The sequence below is a fragment of the Ruditapes philippinarum genome, unplaced genomic scaffold, assembly GCF_026571515.1.
Source record: "Ruditapes philippinarum isolate M1 unplaced genomic scaffold, ASM2657151v2 ctg3411_1_1_1_1, whole genome shotgun sequence".
Taxonomy (NCBI): Eukaryota; Metazoa; Mollusca; class Bivalvia; order Venerida; family Veneridae; genus Ruditapes; species Ruditapes philippinarum.
Window position 1 is genome coordinate 202336 of NW_026857581.1, and position 18459 is coordinate 220794.

At 33.2% G+C, this 18459-nt stretch overlaps 1 protein-coding gene across 1 annotated transcript in view; it reads right to left on the minus strand.

Annotated features, from left to right (window-relative positions):
* Positions 1 to 18459, minus strand: part of LOC132750232 (C-Jun-amino-terminal kinase-interacting protein 4-like) — a 74843-nt gene that overhangs the window by 28969 nt on the left and 27415 nt on the right. Inside the window, 2 exon segments of the mRNA XM_060740176.1 lie at positions 1852 to 1890; positions 3250 to 3432. Coding sequence (XP_060596159.1) covers positions 1852 to 1890; positions 3250 to 3432 — 222 coding nt within the window.

Below are 18459 nucleotides of genomic sequence, written 5' to 3' on the forward strand. Positions count from 1 at the left end.
GATAGTTTTACCCCAAGGTTTACTATATGTTACTTACATATACTTGAGCAAAACACTAGCTATTTCATGACTGAAATGCATTATGTAATTATACTCTTAAATGATATAAATAGTAGACCTTCTAACCTTAAGAGATACTGTAACCCAACGAATATTCGTATAGGTACTATACGGAGCATGTGTCAGTTTATTAATCGTTTGACAAAAGTGGGAAAACTATCGAGCATCACAAAAGGCTATTGTTTTTTTTATCCTATAAAATAATTGTTTGAGTGAATTGTTAAGACAAAGGTGGTATAAACCTATCGAGCATCACAAAAGGGTATTGGGTGTACATAATTACAAACAGTGAAATACAAGATGGTTTTGTACTACATGTACATATATGGAGAAAATGTTTGCTGAATTGTGATCACAATTCACTTACCAATACAATATAAGGCTAGCGTTATATTAATCCCATTTAAGACACCAATAATGACCTCAATTATTGAAGATTAATAGTCGGCTTATGGATTTTACGGCCCCATCGGACTTTCCAATCCGCGAATTTTTTTTTTTCGGAAATCAAGAAAACGCGGAAATTAATATTCGCGAATATGTTCGACCTCGGCAAAACGCGAAAATTTGTATTCGCGAATACAAATTGGGTTACAGTACCTGGTTTTATCTGATATTTTATGACTTGTATACCTAAAATTATATACAAAGCTTAGGACTCATGTACTGAAAAATTGCAGGTATACAAATGCCTTAATTCAAACACCTATACATTAAAATATGCTCTCTTCTATAATAAATTTTATATAATAATTTGAATAATTACAATGAATATGAATTGGAAAAAGTTTCAGAGTTATCTTTGTTATGCAAAAAAAAATGACTGTCAGTGTTGAGCAGTGTTTACCTTCCTTAAGAATTAATAAGGATAAAAGTTACCATTTAAGCTTTTGTTACAAGAGGAGCTTTGTAAGACAGATTGTCTCAAAAGATGGAAAAGATAGTCTCTTGATTATATAAGGTATAAAATTTCCAATTTATTATTTTTGTTATCACCTGTTAGCATTGTTAAGAAAATTAATTTAAACGTGACCTTTCAAAAGAAATCAAGCTAGACAAAAAGTATGCCAAGAGACACGCAGAAATTTGATAAGTTCAAATAAGGAAATATATTAGGTATACTGCATGTAAGAGTTATGGGAATTGGTCAGGCAATATCAGGACTAACCCGGTAGAAAAGTTTAAACTTTCTTGCAAATATATCCAGTAAATTGATAAGGTATACTAGTAACCTTTACAAGCAATTATCTAAGCTTCAAATTCACAATGATGTATAATTAGGTAAAAAAAATATGTAAGAGTTATGGTTCATGGACAGATACCTAAAATAATGATCTCCAAGACAAGTTTCTAGTACATATTTTCAGTAATTAATTAAATAAAGTTACACATTAAACCTTAACCAAGTGTTATGTCAACACCGATTAGATGCAAATGTTAGAAGGACAGCCCTACTATTCTAAGAATAGTAAAGCTAGTTAGAAACCAAGGGTACCTCAACACCAATGAATGTTATATATGTACAGTATTATCAATTTGCTCTTTACATTAAAAGAGTGTAGACCTGAAAAGTAAGTTTTTATTCTCAAGTCTGTTTATCAAAAAAAAAAAGAAGAGAAAATACATACAAACAAGAAAACTGTTATTTTAAAAAACAGCATAAAGTGCTTTTATATTTACTTTTTTATTAAGTACCCTTGATTTGTGTATGTATTAAAGGTAGGTGTATTGTTAGTATAGGTATATAAGATGCATACACAGGAACTAAGGAAATAAAATATAATAACATACTCTGGTTGTGTAACAATTGGTTCACCGAGTGATTTGTTTCTGTAAAGTTTAAAATATAACACCTTTTCATATCATAATTTTTATCATCATTCATTTTACAACAGCCTGTTGTACTAGAAATAGCACTAAACTGGTGCCATGTAATTATCCAGACTGGTTGCCTTAAGTCCACAGACAGAAGCACTGGACTGGGACCATAGTTTCCTGATCCAATGACTGCAATCGATGGATATAAGGTAAATAATTTGACTGGTTCCAATTAAATATTCAGAAAGCACAGGTATTATAGGATTTCTCTAATGAAATCTATAAAATACTGGAACCATACAGTACTTGACTGGTATTCTAAAAACTATAAAAAAAATTCTCTATTATAACAGACTGGTACCACCTTACTTTCCTGAATTCTTCATTTCTTCCATACAATTTCAATTTCATTAAATCCCTTTTTCATTCAGGTGACATTTCAAATTTTTTAAAATGTCATTTTTCAAAATCTTAATTTTACATCTCACCTGTTATTGTCAAAAACAATTGTAATTGGGTAAAAATAACAACATTCAAAAATAACAAAGTGTTCAAACATATATATCTAACTCTTGCTACATTAAAACTGAATAACATGCCTGACAAATATTATATAGGGGGCTGCCAAAATTATATGAATTTCAATATGCAAAAAGTCAGACAAATATCTTGTTGAGTAAAAAATCAAATGATTTCATGCAAGGACAAGTTTTTATAAGTCAAAAACAAAAAAGTATTGTTTGTCCATCCTTTTATTTAAATAACAGTACATGAACCAGCAAATTTACATCAAATGTTTTCATCAATGATTAATATACAATGTATATTTTCTATGTACAAAAGAGGAAATTTATAAAACCATGGGACTAAAATTCTGCCACCAGGTCAAATTTAGAATAAGCAGTCCTTGTAATGGATTGAAGTGGTCTGGTAAAACTAAATAGCAAGCAGACACTATGCCAATATTTAGTTCCTATCCTACAATTATATATGGTCTGACAGCCCCTCAATTTACCAACTTTCATCTCCACTACTCTGAGAACTAAATGAAAAATTCAATATACTTTCAACAACAAAAATAAAACACAACACCATGCACAACATCAAAACACAGTGACCAATTATCAAAACTTCTTGTTCTTAATGCATTGTTTATATATAATAACAGATTATCAAAATTACACAAGAGATTCAGAATTTCAAAAGATATTTGAGAAGCCAAACTATAACTATGCTTGTTAAATTCCATTAATTACTCATCACACAATACAATTTATATGATTCAAAGACTAGTATTTATCTAGATTTCTCATGAAACAAAAAGTAATGACTATGGTCAATATATTTGTTACCCAATCATTGTATACTTACAGATCATCTTGAAGGAAGTCATAAGCTTTGTTCTTATCACCAAGGTTATATTTTCCTCTATTTTTCTGGTTTGGATCACCTACAGGTTGTACATTGGTTGTTGGGGCATTGTACTTAATCATGGCAACAGGAAGAGGTTTTTTCTTTGGCTTATCTGGAGAACTGCTGAACAGGTTACTGAAGCTGAAGAAAATATATAGAACATTAATTTTGTTAACAGGTCATTGCTATGACAACCAGTCCTTGTTAGGACAACCAGGGTCATTGCTATGACAACCAGAGTCATTGTTAGGACAACCAGGGTCATTGCTATGACAACCAGAGTCATTGTTAGGACAACCAGGGTCATCGCTATGACAACCAGAGTCATTGTTAGGACAACCAGGGTCATTGCTATGACAACCAGTCATTGTTATGACAACCAGGGTCATTGCTATGACAACCAGAGTCATTGTTAGGACAACCAGGGTCATTGCTATGACAACCGAGTCATTGTTAGGACAACTAGGGTCATTGCTATGACAACCAGAGTCATTGTTAGGACAACCAGGGTCATTGCTATGACAACCAGAGTCATTGTTAGGACAACCAGGGTCATTGCTATGACAACCAGAGTCATTGTTATGACAACCAGGGTCATTGCTATGACAACCAGAGTCATTGTTATGACAACCAGGGTCATTGCTATGACAACCAGAGTCATTCTTATGACAACCAGAGTCATTGCTATGACAACCAGAGTCATTGTTATGACAACCAGGGTCATTGCTATGACGACCAGAAGGGAATCATATTTCTGTAGACACATCTTTCATCTAAATACTCCAAGTTATCATTAGTTATACAGATTGTTAACAGGTTATATACGGTCCCAGTATACTTGATTGTAGGCATATATAACCCAAGCCATTTGGTGAGAGTTGAATGGCAAACAACCATTAAAAATACACTGACGGAATTATATAACCTGCATAAAGTCTTGACACAAATTTAGCCTATTTACATGCTGTGAGCCAATATAGAATAGAAAGCTTAGACTATACTGTACTGTGTAAGTGCTTTATTTCAATGTCAAAACACAAATTGCTACTAGTACATTATAATATTATACAAAAACACAAACAAAATAACTTCACATCAAACAATTGTTTTAAGAAAGACATCTCAACTGTTTAATCATATTCAACACTATTTCTATTTTAGGAAAAACAGACAGGTAATACAAACCTTTTCTTATATAAATGTCAATCTTACATTACTTAAACCAAACATAATGAAATTAAAAATAAACCATATAATAATATCAATAAATAAAGACGGTCAGAATGCATAAAGATGAAGCCACAACAAACTGTTTCATTCCTGACCTTATCATTCAAAGTTATTGACAAACACTTTTTTCTTCTAAACATCATTTTGTATCTTGAGCCAGTTAAAAAAAATACAATGTTAACTTCAACAAAGAATACTAAACAATGTTGAACTTATATAAATACCATGATTTTTTTATCATAAAAGATATGCCAGTAACCAGTCTCAACCCTGTACTTTCACCCAATCAGCAATCACCTACTATCTAATAGCATGCCTAATATGTTAAGTATAGGAATATAGCTTTCCAATAGTAAAATCCATATTCAAATGTTTTTTAGTTAAAACTAATCCAATAACCAAATACTGGCAGAATTTCTCAGTTTATATAATATTATATATGTGTCAAATCAAAATTCCATTCTCAAAACAGTAATTAAACTGTTGATTAGGAAATTAAAGGCCTTTTAAGAAAATCTAGGTATTGAACAACCTAAATGAAGATATGAAATTTGAAAAGTTTCTAGCTGGACGAGTTTCTTTGTTTTAAGGAAGCAACTACAGTCATGTTTCTTTGTGAAATGGCTTAGAAAAATATAAACTGTACCACAGCAGTAACAATAGGAGACTGTCAGAGAACATGTGATGTTTAGTGACAAATTTCCGCACTTTTTAAGATTTGGTTTAAGAGCTACACAACTAACAGTTATAAATAAAGAGTTAAAGAGAGATTGCCAAACAAACAACAATTGTAGAACAATAGCTTCTCACGTGTAACAGAACATAACAAACGTAAATAAACAGTATACACTACCAAATGTGCATTTAGCAAAAACTTTTCAACAAAATCATACATGAATATTTTGCTTACATATTAACCTTTTTTCAAAGATTTAAGTTAAACTATTAAATGCTTCATTTTATATTTGTAGTATTTATGTCCAATTCTCTTTCTATCCTGCTTTTTATATTGCCTAAAACAACATTTCCATATATTTACCATAATAATGACAATTTTCCACTTTTCTTATTTTTCATATATTTAACATTATAAGCTAATGATATCTTTCGAAAGCAAGTAGGATAGAGTAAACTGTTTTATATAATAAGTGATTCTGTAATATCCAAATAATATTAAAATTATACATTATTACATTATAATTTAGCATTAAACCTATAAATGTAAAGACCGCCAGCCAATCGGTATAAATACATAAATACACATCAAGCATGCATGTTAGGGTTGACTACATCTAGAAAACACCTTTACAAGATCATCGTATTACAAGAAAGTATATACTATCTTATACTAATTTCTGATTCCGTATCAATACTTTTGTTAGAATTTCCAAAAAAAAAAATTGAAATAATATTACTTATAACTTCAAAATCAAATGTATTTTAGACAAATGTCTAACTTTAAGAAGAAATTTTGAACATATTAACTATTTACAGAAACATTATGTAAATGAGAGCTGAAGGTTCCAATAAATCATCTTTAAAAATAATGACTTTGGCAAAGAATTGTTGTAAAATCAAATTGAATAAGAAAAAAAAAACAGATTTACAAACTCAAAAATTTGGACATAATACTGGTCTTGCAAAGGTTTCAAAAGCTACAGATTTTGTACACATGAATAACTAGGTAAAATCTGTATATATGTATGTATGTGTAAAAGTATAAAAACAAAAAAATATAATAAATAATGTAATGTGAAGGTCAAAATGAGAAAACATACCTGGCCAAGGAGCTGTAACATGCAACAAAAGAAAACAAAAATAACATGGGTGAATAAATGTAACACAAGGATTTAACAGACAGGACAGACCTGTAAGACAAGGATTTCCAGTAAAAGGTAAGACCTCTATGATTGGGAAAGTTCCCATTGTCATAGACATGCCCTCTACATTCATTTAAAGTCAATGTTTCATCCAGTTCATGCTTAGGAAACATGCAGAATTGATGCAAAACATGAAATATTTAAATAGTTAACCGTTACTATTACAAAAACATATTAGTAGAATTTATTTTGAAGCTGAAATACATTAATTATTAAGGTAACAGGCCTTTTTAATATAATTGTACTTTCTCAAAGTATTGTGAAATTGTGTTTACCTGACATGTGTGTCCTTTAAAAATTAACTTTTTATAATAATCTAGGTATATTGTATCAATTCAAACCTCAAGACTATATGTTTAAATGTGTTTTATTTTATTATAGTGATTAATTCAATATATCTAAAGATGTAACTCAGCTATAACAGAATTATTTGTTGGCAATATTCCTACTAGATTCTAGATCAAGATTCACTCATTCACCTTTTACAAAGGACTGGCCAGGAGCCACATTTTTCTTCTTTGACCCAGACCTGGTAATTTCAAGAGCTTCATTTTTCACCTTGAACCTAGACTAGTCACATCTAAAAGCAAATATGACTTGTCTTGCCTTATCAAGTTGTACAATTTTTCTAAGCTGTGGTTCTAACACACAAATCTGGACAGACTTGTACACCATGTATTTTCTGTAGTAAAGTTGGCTGAACAAAGATTACATCACATACAGATACATTTATATGTTTCAGAATGAGTCGAGTAATTTCAAAGCGATGAGTTACAGTTAGAGAGAATAGTCCTTACATTGGACATGCTCATCCAATGGTACTCACATATTTGTTATCATTGGTATAAAGTAGAGTAACCATTGATAGATAAATCTGAACAATGAAGCTCGTGATGTTATCACAAGACTGTCCCTGCTGAAATAAACACCATCATACTACATTAGTCTTCCCCTTTAAATCTTCTCCAGCCATTATATTCATATTCACTGAACATTACTGTAAGCTATGTACAATTTGAAACACTTCTGTTCTTCTATTACTTGAGTTATAAAGATAGTTCATTTCAGGCACAATTCTATATATACATTTCATATCTACGAAGTTCTCATTAAATTTTGAGCCTCTGTTGATCACTTTATGTAGTAGTTCATAATTAATTTTATAAATTTGCTTTCCAATTGATTCTGTAAAAATAATCTTTTTTTAATGAAATGGCAATTTAATGATTTTTGTTTGCTATTGCTCAAAGTAAATAATAGCACCCAACAGAAGAAAGTACTGTCAAGGTGCATGGATGGTGCAGTAAGCTTAGATTAGCTCTATCATGATGGCGATGACATGTCACGATCATTATAAGTTAGTATTTAGGAAGCTGACTGAAACTAGAACTGCCATGGCATGAATACCCCCTAAATGGCGCTTTGTCAGAATCACCAGTGGTCATTTAGAGCTTAAGGACAACCTCCCAGCCAAATCTGAGGGTAGTAAGCCGGTCCATTGCTTAGTTATGCATTCACCATGTTTTTAGTGGCAAAGATCAAAGTGACCTTTACCTTTGACCTACTGACCTCAAAACTGAAACTGCCACTGCATGACTTGAATACCCACCCCCATTCATGCTTTGCCTGGAGGTGTTTTATGATAAATAAATGAGAACATAATTATATATTTCAAATGTGAAAATCAGTGCACTGTGGACAGGCATTCTTAAGCATTTGAGCAGACAAGCTTATTGCAGTAAAAGCCCCTGTGACCTTGACCTTTGACAAAGTCACCTAAAAATCAATAAGGGACATCTACTAGTCATAACCAACCTCAACACCAAATATGAAGACTGTTGACCAAAGTATTCTTAGGCAATTGAGTGGACAAGCTTTTTAAAAGGCCCCTGTGACCTTGCCTTTGACCCAGTGAATTCAAAATCAATAGGGGTCACCTAATGGTCATGATCAACCTGCCATATATGAAAACTGTGGGTCCTAGGATTCTTATGTCATCGGGCTGACAAGCTTTTTGAAGTCAAGGCCCCTGTGACTTTGACCTTTGACCCAGTGACCTCAAAATCACCAACCTAAATACCAAATTTATGATGACTGTTGACCAAAGCAGTCTAAAGCAATTGAGCTGACAAGCTTTTTTCACTAAAGGCCCCTGTGACTTTGACCCAGGAATTCAAAATCAATAGGGGTCACCTAATGGTCATGATCAACCTGCCAAATATGAAAACTGTGGGTCATAGGATTCTTAAGTCATTGGGCTGACAAGCTTTTTGAAGTCAAGGCCCCTGTGACTTTGACCTTTGACCCAGTGACCTCAAAATCAATAGGGGTCATCTAATGGTCATGACTCACCTCCATGCCAAATATGAAGACTGTAAGTCAAAGGAATATTAAGTTATTAGGCGGACAAAGCTTTTTTTTTTAGTAAAGGCCCTTCTGACCTTGACCTCAAAATCAATAGGGTCATCTACTCATCATAACCAACCTAAATACCAAATTTATGACAACTGTTGACCAAAGCAGTCTTAAGCAATTGAGCTGACAAGCTTTTTTAACTAAAGGCCCCTGTGACCTTGACCCAGTGACTTCAAAATCAATAGGGGTCACCTAACGGTCATAACCAACCTCCATGCCAAATATTAAGAATGTGGGTCAAAGGAATCTTAAGTTTTTGGGTGTATAAGCTTTTTTTAATTCAACGCCCCTGTGACCTTGTCCTTTGTCCAAGTGACCTGAAAATCAATAGGGATCATCTTATAATCATGACTAAACTTCATGCCAAATATGAAGACTGTGGGTCAAAGGATTGTCAAGTTATTGAGCAGACAAGTTTTTTTTTTGACAAGGCCCTTCTGACCTTGACCTTTGACCTAGTGACCTCTAAATCAATAGGGGTTATCTACTAGTCATAACCAACCTCAATACCAAATATGTTGACCAAAGAATTCTCAAGCAATTGAGCAGCAATGCTTTTTGAACTAAAGGACCCTGTGACCTTGACCTTTGACCCAGTAACTTCAAAAACAATAGGGGTCATTATAAAATCATGACTTATCTCAATACCAAATATGAAAACTTTGCGCCAAAGGATTATTAAATTAATGGCCGGACAAGATAAAACTGACAGACGGCCGGACAGACCAGCTGATTCCAGTATACGCACAACAAGTATAAAGATATTGGATAGGAGCATTTTCTACCACCAGTATTCAGTGACATGTCATGACAGCTTTTTTCTGTGTTGATTTATTAGATAAAACTTAACAGTACTTCTCTAACTGTATTAAGTAAGGTTTCAGTGACTTTCCTCTCTGTTTTTCTTAGTGTATTCCAAGAAATCTTGACAAAATCACAGACGAAAGTCGTTTTTTTTTCAAACTTATGGCAACACTGTTTGTTTTAAGATATTAATTTCAATATGAATTTCAAGCGGAAATGTTTAAAGGGCAAAGCCATTATATAAATCTAGTAAGACAAATGTTTACCAATCAAATAAATGCAGTAGTCATGACAACAGCCTTATGTCAGTCAAGTCACTGTTGGCTGCTCAATTATTGTTTATTAATATTGAAATCTCTAAAACTACTTGTCAACAGAATCAAAATCAAAATGGTGCTTTTGTCTATTTACACAAATAAACTAGGGTACCTAAGTTACTACCCAATACGGATTTGTGGAAAACCTGATATTGGTGCAAGACCAATTATATTGTGCTGACTACTTCCTTATCATCCTTGAGCAAAATTAAACTTTGTTTGTATATTTATAATCATGAAATTCTGGTGGCCATTTTCAGTTGTTATCTAGCCCAATAGATTCTGGAAGCCTATCGGATATTTAGCAGGTGATGTCAAAATACCAAATGAGAGAAGATAATTTTGTAGCTAAGCACATCCTCATAATGTGTAATACATCTTTTGTTGAGGTTAAAACAGAAGCATTACCAATAGATATGTATTTTGAGTCAATGCGTTCCTAACCATTTCATTACATTATGGACTAGACTTGACTGTGTGTATAAAAAACATGTTATACAGCCCATTATACACCAAAAGAACTTGGGTATTTTATACATTAGCATTGTATGAGTGCTTTGTCTCCCGTTCTAAACATATATACCGTGACATATATGCATTTATATTCAAACTGGCTATAAGTGAGGTCCATTGTGTATGTCCACTTTCCATGTTATCTTTATTTGACAGGTTATATTGCCCTATATAAACAGTTGCTTGTAACGGCTTGGGTTATATTGCAAAAATTTATCTAATATCATATGGTCATATAACCTGCCAAGAGTCTAAATAACCAATTTATAATAGTGCAAACATCCTTCTTTATCAGCAAAAAAATGAAATAATTTTATAACTGCTTCCTGTATTATAAATTCGCTCTTGATATTTCTGACAGGTTGTATGGCTGTATGTAAATGATTGTTTGCAATATAACCCAAGCTGCATTTTCCAAACAAACATTTATATAGGGTCATATAACATGTCAAAAATCTTTATAACTATATATGGGGAGCTGGCTAGATCATCTACATTCAAGTATGTAAGGAATCAGAACATTATATTAAATCTAAACATTGCCTATTGCCTATCTCAGTGTATGCTTTAAGTATTAATTAATGACAATGTTGAATTCTTTCTAAGCATCACTAACTTTCAAAAACAGAAATTTAAAATTATAGCTATGAACTTTTCTCACTGTTCCCTACACTATATATTCAAATCTAATGTAACCAAGAGGAAATATCTATTACTCTGGTATCTTGAATAAACTTTCATTTTTTATGGAACAATGATTTACTGTTTAATGGAACAACTTGACATTTATTAGTGTCTATATTACAAAATCTTCTCAGAAAATTACACCAAGGAAGCCTCTGGATTAAAATTACAAGCCTCATTTTCTATAAAATAAGAGGTTACATCAAATTAAGATTCCAGAAAAAAATGTGACAGTCTGGTGTCCTACTTAAATTTATCAAATTAAAATGTTCTATTTAGCAGAAGATGAAGATCATAATTATAATATAGCTACCTTTTGTCTCATATGTCCTTACAGCAGTAAGAGTGCATGCATTTTGATGCGAGCTATTGGGGGTGGTAGAAGGGGTAAGGACTCACATAGTTAAGGGTCACATGACTTCTTTCCTGCTTTACTGGTCAGGTAGAAAACCTTGGTAGTCCCTCCATGCACTTATTAAATGCAAAAACGATCTCCTGAGTAGAATCATCGACCTAGCGTAAGCTTGCGCAGGAAAGCTTCCTCACATGCATGAATGCTAATTAAGTCCCTGACAAGATTCAAACCCACAGTGGTTGGGGGCCAACAATTCAAAGTCAATGACTTTAAACACTGACATGATCACTTGCATTATCCCAATATTGTGCAAAATAGATAATCTAATTGGGATCATTTTAGAAATAATCAGATACCAATCTTCCATAATGTAACAGGAGTTTTGCCTCACATAGATAATTGTGTTGACGTTAAAATATTCCATCTTATTTTTCTTTGTCCTTGAAGAAATTTAAATTGAACTCTTTTTATTTGCTAATAAATTTTTACAATGGAATTTATGAAAACGATAAATTATTGCCTGTAGTTCTTCAGAAAAGTCTGGTAAAGAGAGGCATTCATAAAACTGCTATAAAGTATGGCAAGGTAAAATTTGATTGTCTTTTTGTTTCAAATTATACAACAATGAGCAAAGCAATAAGTTCTTGTCTGCCATAAATGATTTAAGTGAATATACAAGAATGGATTTGAAAATAAAAACAAACTTCTTCTAGCAAAATAACAGTATCTTTAATAAATAAAACTTGTAACAGGCACATGAAACTAAACAACCATCAATATGCAAAAAAATAAACATACATGGTAATTCTTACATAGTCACAGACAACCAATTTTTTAAAAATCATTAAATAATTAAAAATCATTATTAGCTATATTGAAGCAACAAAAAATTGAATGTTTTGTATAATTACAATACATTTTGTAGCAAATTAGGGATCAATAAGGGATCATATATGGCAGACAAGCAACAAATCTCACATAATCTCAAATAATGAGCAAGAAATACATGCAGACAAGAAGTAAATAAAAATAAATATAAAATGATAATTATGCAGTGAGGACTGATTACACCATGAGACAGAAAAAAAATAAAAGCATGCATTTCATTGGCTGGTGGTCTAAATTTCAGCTGAAAAAAAAAGAAATATTATTGGTCCATTCCTGTCATGTGACCTTAAATTGAATGAAAATAATTAGTATAATATCAGAATTATATATTGGATAATAGTGAAATAAAAATGATATCATAATAGGTCCATCACCGGGACAAGTTTACTTAATGAACTTCATATAAACATTTTTTGACCTTGAAAGCTGCCAAAATGACCATCTTATTGATCCCTTTACATAGTTGCTATGGTAACACATGTGCAATAATTATTAAATTGCTTACACAGGAGCTGCTGGACAAACTCCCATATTTGCGGGAGTTACACTGGAAAAAAGCAGTATTAGATGAGAAAACATCAAAAACTGACATTTCCAAAGCATTACCTTAATCATCAATAAATGAGCCATGTCACGACAAAACCAACATAATGGGTTTGCGACCAGCATGGATCCAGACCAAAGTCTGATCAGGATCCATGCTGTTCGCTTACAAACTCTATAACAAGTAGAGAAACCGATAGCGAACAGCATGGATCCTGATCAGACTGCGCGGATGCGCAGGCTGGTCTGGATCCATGCTGGTCGCAAACCCATTATGTTGGTTTTGCCGTGACACGGCTCAAATGTATGTTAAAATCAAGTTATCAAATAAACAATTGAACAGCTGAAAATATACCATAACTTTTATATAATATCTCAAAGTTTTATAATTACATACCCTTTGATTCAATAAGAGTAAGATTTATACTTAAAACTTCTATTTATTGGCTAATTTAGAAGGAAAAGATAGTATTAACTTTGAAATCAGGTTTTTATAATGAAATTATTCAGAGGACCTTCATGTTTTACATGTAAATGGTTGGACGCAACACTGTTACAACTATCACATAATATATAACAAGTAATGACTATATTGCAATTAACCCTGTGATTAATGTTTCAACATTTCAACATGTTAAAAAAAAGCTGACGGACCAACGAATGTCATTATGCCCAGTTGCACCATATGTAATAGTTTGACCAAATATCATAATATATTTAAATTGAGACAATTACACTAGATTAGCTACAAGCTAACACAACACATATAAACCTCTTTGGTTATGAGATCATTTAACTCTGACTATATATTGATGATGAATGAGCAAGTTTTAATGGATTTCCATAGTAAAATATTGTTGTCTTATAGACAGAATTTCTAAATCTATTTAAACATTATATAGCTAATCAATTATCAGTTAAAAATATTTTTTTAAAATATTCTTTGATATGTTACACTTCCTTTAAAGCACTTTGTTAAAACAATTAATTACTTTAATTGTAACCTATATCTATTATCACTACTTTCAAAAGTTAAGCATAAATTATTATACAAATAAAAAGATAATATAAACAAGATATGTTTGTAAAACATGTATGCCCCCTATCAGCAGCCAATTAGTCATGTGATAAGGTTATTATGCATGACTTCTGACCCAGTGATCAAACAATTAATAAGGGTTATAAAGTATCTACTGGTCATGACCTTGACCTTTGACCCCTTGACCCAAAACTCAATACGGGTCATCTGCTGGTCACGACCAATCATCAAACAAAGTTTGAAGTTCCTAGGCCTAGGCGTTTTAAGTAAATTGATCAGAAACCGTTTTTACCTACAAGGTCAATGTGACCTTGACCTTTGACCCCTTGACCCCAAAATCAATAGGGGTCATCTGCTGGTCATGACCAATCACCATGCCAAGTTTGAAGTTCTTAGGCCTAAGGGTTCTCTTATTATTGATCGGAAACCGTTTTAACATACAAGGTCAATGTGACCTTGACCTTTGACCCCAAAATCAATAGGGGTCATCTGCTGGTCATGACCAATCACCATGCCAAGTTTGAAGTTTCTAGGCCGAAGCATTCTTTAGTTATTGATCAGAAACCGTTTTTACTTACAAGGTCATTGTGACCTTGACCTTTGACCCCTTGATGCCAAAATCAATAGGAGTAATCTGCTGGTCATGACAAATCACCATACCAAGTTTGAAGTTCCTAGGCCTAAGCGTTCTTGAATTATTGATCAGAAACCGTTTTTACTTAAAAGGTCAATGTGACCTTGACCTTTGACCCCTTCACCTAAAACTCAATAGGGGTCATCTGCTGGTCATGACCAATCATCACACAAAGTTTGAAGTTCCTAGGCCTAAGCGTTTTTAGTTAATTGATCGGAAACCGTTTTTACGTACAAGGTCAATGTGACCTTGCCCTTTAACCCCTTAACCCCAAAATCAATAGGGGTCATCTGCTGGTCATGACCAATCACCATACCAAGTTTGAAGTTCCTAGGCCTAAGGGTTCTTTAGTTATTGATCGGAAACCGTTTTTACCTAAGAGGTCAATGTGACCTTGACCTTTGACCCCTAGACCCCAAAATCAATAGGGGTCATCTACTGATCATGTCCAATCACCATCTCAAGTTTGAAGTCCCTAGGCCTAAGGGTTCTTTCATTATTGATCGGAAACCGTTTTTACCTACAAGGTCAATGTGACCTTGACATTTGACCCCTTAACGCCAAAATCAATAGTGGTCATCTGATTGGTCATAACCAATCACCATACCAAGTTTGAAGTTCCTAGGCCTAAGGGTTCTTTTGTTATTGATCAGAAACCGTTTTTAATTAAAAGGTCAATGTGACCTTGACCTTTGACCCCTTGACCCCAAAATCTATACGGGTCATCTGCTGATCATGACCAATCACCATACCAAGTTTGAAGTTCCTAGGCCTTAAGGTTCTTTAGTTATTGATCGGAAACCGTTTTTACCTACAAGGTCAATGTGACCTTGACCTTTGACCCCTTGACCCCAAAATCAATAGGGGTCATCTACTGATCATGACCAATCACCATACCAAGTTTGAAGTTCCTAGGCCTAAGGGTTCTTTTGTTATTGATCAGAAACCGTTTTTAATTAAAAGGTCAATGTGACCTTGACCTTTGACCCCAAAATCTATACGGGTCATCTACTGATCATGACCAATCACCATACCAAGTTTGAAGTTCCTAGGCCTTAAGGTTCTTTAGTTATTGATCGGAAACTGTTTTTACCTACAAGGTTTATGTGACCTTGACCTTTGACCCCTTGACCCCAAAATCAATAGGGGTCATCTACTGATCATGACCAATCACCATACCAAGTTTGAAGTTCCTAGGCCTTAAGGTTCTTTAGTTATTGATCAGAAACCGTTTTTGCTTACAAGGTCAATGTGACCTTGACCTTTGACCCCTTGACCCCAAAATCAATAGGGGTCATCTACTGATCATGACCAATCACCATACCAAGTTTGAAGTTCCTAGGCCTTAAGGTTCTTTAGTTATTGATCGGAAACCGTTTTTGCTTTTAAGGTCAATGTGACCTTGACCTTTGACCCCTTGACCCCAAAATCAATAGGGGTCATCTACTGGTCATGACTAATCACCATACCAAGTTTGAAGTTCCTAGGCCTTAAGGTTCTTTAGTTATTGATCAGAAACTGTTTTTGCTTTCAAGGTCAATGTGACCTTGACCTTTGACCCCTTGACTCCAAAATCAATAGGGGTCATCTACTGGTCATGACCAATCACCATACCAAGTTTGAAGTTCCTAGGCCTTAAGGTTCTTTAGTTATTGATCGGAAACCGTTTTTGCTTTCAAGGTCAATGTGACCTTGACCTTTGACCCCTTGACCCCAAAATCAATAGGGGTCATCTACTGGTCATGACCAATCACCATACCAAGTTTGAAGTTCCTAGGCCTAAGGGTTCTTTAGTTATCACTCGGAAACCATTTGGTCTACGGACCGACGGACCGACGGACCGACGGACCGACAAGTGCAAAGCAATATACCCCCTTTTTTTCAAAATGGGGGCATAATTATGGCAACAAACTGTATAATTTAAACACACTTCTTACTTTTTTAAATATCACCTACTGATTAGCTACCTCTTTCTAAATATAGATAATCAGATATATTTACTTTACATCTACACATACATCTAAGAATTATGGAGAAAAAAAACACACCAAGTCTGGTTCTGATTATGTCCATAAAGTTTCATTTCAATCTACACATACTTTACAAACACTTGATCTAGAAACAAGAATGGGAGATAACTCTTACTTGTACAGATAATCAGTGATAACTATCTCTATGCCTAATTTCATATCAACATAAAATATGTACATTATATTGTACAAGTAGCACCAATGATCCTGAGAATATATCAACTTACGATACAGCTACCATTGATAAACATACATTGTTGAACATTGTTCTTTCTTTTTGTAAATGAAGAACAAAGAAAATACATGGCTAGTTCATAAGAGATAAAAAGTGCACTGTTTAGAAATATGACATGATGAGTAAGTTGACTGATGAGTTAAAACTAATCATATTATAAGAAATAAGAAGCAATGATTTTAGTGAGTTAAATATTTGATTTCCAATTAATCTCGTTAATATCACTGAGTATGAAATGTCATCAAAAATAAGAACAAAAAGAAGAAAAAAACAAGACCATATACCTTAATTAGAGTAAAGACAAAATCATTACATTTGAAATGGAACCGAAAGCGTTAAGCCTTTGCCACCGGTATAGAGCCAGGCCAGCCTGCACGTCTGTGCAGTCTAACCAGGCTCTATACTGTTGGCTGACAAACTTTAAATACTCATAATTGATATCCTTAAAATTGATTATGGACAGTCCCAAAAATGGAAGTGGGACAAGTCCATTTAAAATATTCAGCATGTTAAGGGTTAAAGATCTTAAACAAGTTATAAAATACTTGATTATTTATAAAGAAACTGCCTAAATATATAGAATATCAGTAGTAGACATACAATGTAGGTAATATCATATGTTCAGGTTTTGAATTTCTATGATCCTTACTTGATACAAGCAATAAAACTTGTCCATCACTTCTTTAACAATGAGTTTTAAAAAACATTCAAAGGTAAAAAAACAGAACTGTAAAAAAAGGTTTGAGTACTAAAATATGAAGACTGAATAGTTTTTTGTCAGACAATTTGTGTTTCATATTGTCCTGCCTTCTTCTTTGGTGTAGGTGCAGGGGGTGGGTCTGGGGCCACCAAATTACTGAAACTGAAAGGAAGGTAATATGCCAAGTTAGATAACTCTCCTTGATTATAAAAAACTTTGAAATTCTGGCAAGATGCCAAAATGCTTTTTTCTATATGAAATGATAGTAAAATAGCCAGTAGAATACCTTTTGTTGTATGAAAAAAAGTCTAAAGTCTGTCAAATAACTGAGACTGAATTGAAGTACTAAGACAACTCCCCTGAGGAAATAACTTCTTTACAAATAAACTTTGAACAATGATTTGACCTATGTATTATAAATGTCCAGGAAAGTAAGTTTAAACAAGATTGCATTTGAGAAAAATGCTATGCCACCGCATTAATACAACACTAAATAGTAGTGTTGGAACAGATTTTTTTTTGTTTCTATACAATTTTGAAGAATGTCATAATGCATAGATCCCTGACATATCTTATTCTTATTATCAGATTAGTGGTTAAATCTGTTGTTAACTCAATAAAAGATCAGAGTAGGAATATATCAATGCACTCGAGTCTAGTGAATTTGGTGGTGAAGGTCATATTTCACACAGCCTAAATTTCATGACTACATCAAAGAACAGTAAGACACTTTGTCAAAATCTAGGTCAGCTGAAATCAAAGTTCACTTTACGTCTTAATCTGTGCACATGGTTCAAATTTCATAGCTGTACATCAAAGGACAAGAAAATAGGTCACATCATCAAAATCTAGGTCACCTGATATCAAAATTCAATTTTACAACTAAAACTGTGCACATGGT